The following is a 4,630-nucleotide window of genomic DNA, read 5'->3' as shown; positions in this document are numbered from 1 at the left end:
GTCTCTGCATATGGCTCTTATCTTATTATGAGCCGGCAATTGAATATTTGGCTACTTCAAGGGCCCTTCCGCGACTGATTGATGTTGTTAAGAGCTCTACAAAAGAGAAGGTATTGCTGACTTCATGAGTTTATGGTCATCGCAATTTTTCTTATCAACAAAATGTTTTTCTTTGTTCCTGGATGGCAATATCCTTATTAGTTTGAGTTATATGATATTATATTATGATAGCTATTAGCTGAATTTATAATGGTTAACTTTCTTTTACATTTTCATCCATGCCATGATTAGCAAGTAGGAGTGTTTTACTTCTCTCATAGAAGTCTAATATTACCACATTTTGTTTGCCATTTTTTTTAGGTTGTTAGAGTAGTTGTCTTGACTCTTAAAAACTTGCTGTCAAAAGGGACCTTGGGTGCTCAGATGGTTGACTTTCAGCTGCCACAAGTTGTTCAGAGTTTGAAAGCACAAGCATGGAGTGATGAGGTAAGTGAAAATAAGAGCCTAGCCTATATCATCTCTACCTACTTAAAATCTACTTGTGCCTAGTGGGGTCTGAGGAGTGTAGTTGTACGCAGGCTTACCCTCGTAAGCGAAATGTTGTTTCTAGGATTTGAACCCATGACCTCCAGGTCACAAGACAAACAGTCTTATCGTTGCTCCCATGCTACTTTTGTAAATTGAGTAAAAAATAGTTTGTTGAATCACTAGACTGGAAGTAATTTTAATTGTACGTGTTGCCATTAATTTGATGTATTTTCCTTGAGAACTTATATTTAGCCTTTTTTACTGACATTTGACTCATAATTTTGGATATAATATTCATTTGTTGGGTTGTAGTTACACAGCACATCTGCTACTGCTGCCATCCCCATGATGCGTCAAAATTAACAAAGGCACAAACTATTTTTATGCCCTTCAATAGAAAAACGGAAACTGTGTAAATATTTGATATTATGTACATATATAGTACGTTGAATTTGAAATAATTGGACCTTCCCACTCAAATACTTACTGTTAGCCAGCAGATAACTTATGCCTTGTCAATGTGATTGATGAAATTGGGTTGCTTAATTGTGATGCTTTGTTACTTTATCATGCATTGATAATTGTCTTTGCTGCCTGTCATGATAATAAGCAGATCTTTTCCTTGTTTCAATTTGCATTTTCCCGCACTAGCATACATGAGCAATCATACAACAACGGAGGTTCAACAAACTCACATTTTTATTTGTTTACTAAATAACCTTCCTGTTTTCTTTTATTTTTGCTTTAATTCGTAATATATTTTTTGAACTATACATCTCAACTCTGTTTCTTCTCAATATTTAGAGTTTCCATTTCTTAAATTGTCTTAAACCTCTCAAAATAGTGGGGTGTTTTGGAACCTCCACTACTGCATTTCCCTTTCGAAGAATGTATTTCCTTGTACTTCACCAACACTTCTATTGATTAGAAATGTTTGTCAGGACTTGTTGGAGGCACTGAATTCCCTTGAAGAGGGGCTTAAGGATAACATTAAGAAACTTAGTTCTTTTGATAAGTACAAGCAAGAAGTTCTGCTTGGCCATCTGGATTGGTCTCCCATGCACAAAGATTGCTTATTTTGGCGAGAAAATATTACCAACTTTGAAGAGAATGATTTCCAGGTATCTATGCATTATCTCTTAAAATTTTCAATTCTTATGATATTAAGCATATCCAAAATTTTAGGTTGAGGAAAATATAATGACTTTCACTTGCTATAATATTTTTCTTTTTTGTTCCTCATAGAGTAAAATAATTGGTATCTTTGGGGCGAGTAATGGGTTTCTTTGTGATGAAAATTGTTATAATGACTACTTACTAGCTTGTTATAATGGGTACCATTGTTGTGTTTAAATTACAAATCGTGTAACTATTTGATGATGCGAACACTGTACTTTGAAATTTTAAAATTTATAAAGGCTGGCCTTCCATTGATGCCCATAAACTCCAAATATGGAAAGTATCCATGTCGTATTGGTATCTGACAGTCTGACACTGATATATGTACTATACTTTCAGATACATATCCAAGAAGAATCTTGTACTCTTTTAATTTGTTATCTGATAGGTTCCAGATACAACTCCGAAATGGCTAGTTATATGTTTGACATTCTCTGAATGTGTTTCTCACCCCAGTACCCCTTTTTTAGTTGACCAATCATATGGTGCCCTTTTTAATGTCCTTAGTTCAAACATGACTTAGCCCCTCTTCTCACTCTAACTCTGCTGCTCAGATACGGAGGCTGGTCCTGGTTATCTAAGATAGAATTGATCTCTTTTTACAAATATTCTGTATTCTATATAAAATATATGTTTTTGATAAATTTGTGTTCTCATCATGAATTTATAAGAATTCCCTGTGTCCCCATACCCATGTTGTCCTAAGGATCTGGGCTTCTAAGCTGGCCTCCATATCTGACCGTTGTTGCATATTTGACTATGCAAGTTTTACCAATTTTTTTCTTTGGGGAAGGTGGGTACTGGTATTTGTAATATTGGCAAGATGGATTTTTGTATTTTGCCACATAGATTATGCAATAATGATTACAGAAATCTGGCTTTTCAACTAATTGTTGGTTTTATCTGTGAGACTGTAATATATCATCAGGATGCCATTTTATGAAAATAGCCAGTAGATGCTTTCATGGACTCCCTACATGGTTGTAGTCTTTTTGCTTTCTCACCGCCTTCACCCTGTTGCTGATGAGATCAACTTAGTTTTATTGCATTCTTTTGTTTGAATTCCTGAAAATCATTATTGTGGTGAGTCCTAAGATGTCACTATGGGTCAAACATTTGGAACATGCTTTTGAAAATCATTCATGATCTTGAAATATAAATTACAAGCATTATTTTTTTGTTCTGTAGTGGTGTGTCTTGTTTCCATAACATGGTAGAGGATTTTTTTCATGCAGAAAACAAATAATAAAATAGATGGTAGTTTTTACCAGAATTGTTTGGATGTAACAATTAGGGTTGGGCTTGTTATTGACCATGCACGTGATCCCAGGGAAACCAATGTTTGAACCTTGAAATAAGTACTTGTTGGGAGGGTCTCCTGGTCTGTAACCAGTTGTGATTGTTTCTCTAGAGTTAGTCTCATGACAATGCTTGTGGGGATACACCAACCAAAGACCCCCTAAAACAAAAAGCATGGGTATTGTTTAAACAAACTATACATCATTTGCACTTATGCCCTGTGCTGATTTGGTAAATGGATTTTTAAAGACTGATCCTTTGAAAGTTGAAAACCCACTTTTATGTTGAAGTAAATTTTTCCTATTTCTCATGGATCCCATGAGACGAGTTCTGTTTAATATAAATGAGTACTTTGGCCTCAACTGTAATAGAGAGATCATTTCATAGCAAAAACAGATGATTATGGAATATGAAATGGCTAAAAAATAGTGATCATTATAGTATAATCTCATTGTGTACTCTCTAACCTCTCACAAACATATATCCAGTATTTACTAATACATACTGCCTTCATCCACTGCAGATTCTAAGGGTCCTGATAACAGTTTTGGACATATCCAATGATCCAAGGACTCTGGCTGTTGTTTGCTTTGACCTTTCACAGTTCATTCAGCACCATCCTTCTGGGAGGCTCATTGTGGCCGATCTTAAAGCTAAGGAACGAGTAATGAAATTAATGAATCACGAGAATGCTGAGGTTACTAAAAGCGCATTACTCTGCATCCAACGACTTTTCTTAGGATCGAAGTATGCAAGCTTTTTGCAGGCTTAGTTCTACAGCTGTCACAAATTGTATCCATTCTCTTGTGTACAAGGCTTATTCATTGTTTAAGTGATTAATTTATTGTCTATGACCATTCGAATTTCACTTTGAAGGGGTGGAAGAAGTTTGATATCCGAAATAAGTATCCTTGATATTCTGCTTTGAAATCAAGTTTTGTAACTTTATACTCAAAACTGTGTATGTTGAATTCATAGAGATGAAAATTTATTGTCAATATAGATATGTACACTCTTGGACAATACGAGCTATTTGGTCTTTGTGCACCAAGCTTATGTGCATTGTTGTTTGCTCACATGTCTCCAATATGGGATTTGCTCAGTTTATCATCACACACCACTCACTTAGCCTTCTTTTGGTTGCAAAGAGAAAGAAGGGAAAGAAGATGGAGGGAGAGAAGTAGAGTAAAAAGTGGGGTTTTCACCGATTTGGTTAAGAAGAAAGAAGAGGTGGAGAGGATAAAAATAATGTGGGACCCACAAAATTTCTTTCTCCCCATTCTTTTTTAACAAATATTTTTTAGGGTATTTTTGTCTTTTAAAATATACATCATTTGTTTCTTCTCACTTTCTCTTCCTTTTCTTTTTCTTTGCTCTCCTATCAAACAATATAAAAATTCATATACTTTCTCACTTCTTTCTTTCTATTTTCTTTCTCTTTATTATCTCTCTCACATATTTCTTTCTTCTTAATTTCTTTCCTCAATCAAACAAATCCTAAGTTACTAGAAATAAAATTGCCTTAAATCTAATTATTAAATATTGCCTAGTGGTTATGTGCACGTCCACATTTGGGCTCGACCACTGTTTCTACCCTTTGGGGACTTCATCTATTGAAGGCACA

At 34.9% G+C, this 4,630-nt stretch overlaps 1 protein-coding gene across 1 annotated transcript; it reads left to right on the top strand.

Moving 5' to 3' along the window:
* Nucleotides 7-4,062, top strand: LOC109343666 (V-type proton ATPase subunit H-like). The gene is made up of 4 exons (XM_019582078.1): nt 7-110; nt 361-486; nt 1,470-1,649; nt 3,530-4,062. Exons 2-4 carry the CDS (start codon nt 424-426, stop codon nt 3,776-3,778), a joined length of 492 nt encoding a protein of 163 aa, XP_019437623.1. The 5' UTR covers nt 7-110; nt 361-423; the 3' UTR covers nt 3,779-4,062.

The sequence above is a fragment of the Lupinus angustifolius genome, chromosome LG03, assembly GCF_001865875.1.
Source record: "Lupinus angustifolius cultivar Tanjil chromosome LG03, LupAngTanjil_v1.0, whole genome shotgun sequence".
NCBI classification, from domain to species: Eukaryota; Viridiplantae; Streptophyta; class Magnoliopsida; order Fabales; family Fabaceae; genus Lupinus; species Lupinus angustifolius.
Note: the sequence above shows the minus strand (reverse complement) of the source record. Positions and strands in the feature narration are given on the sequence as shown.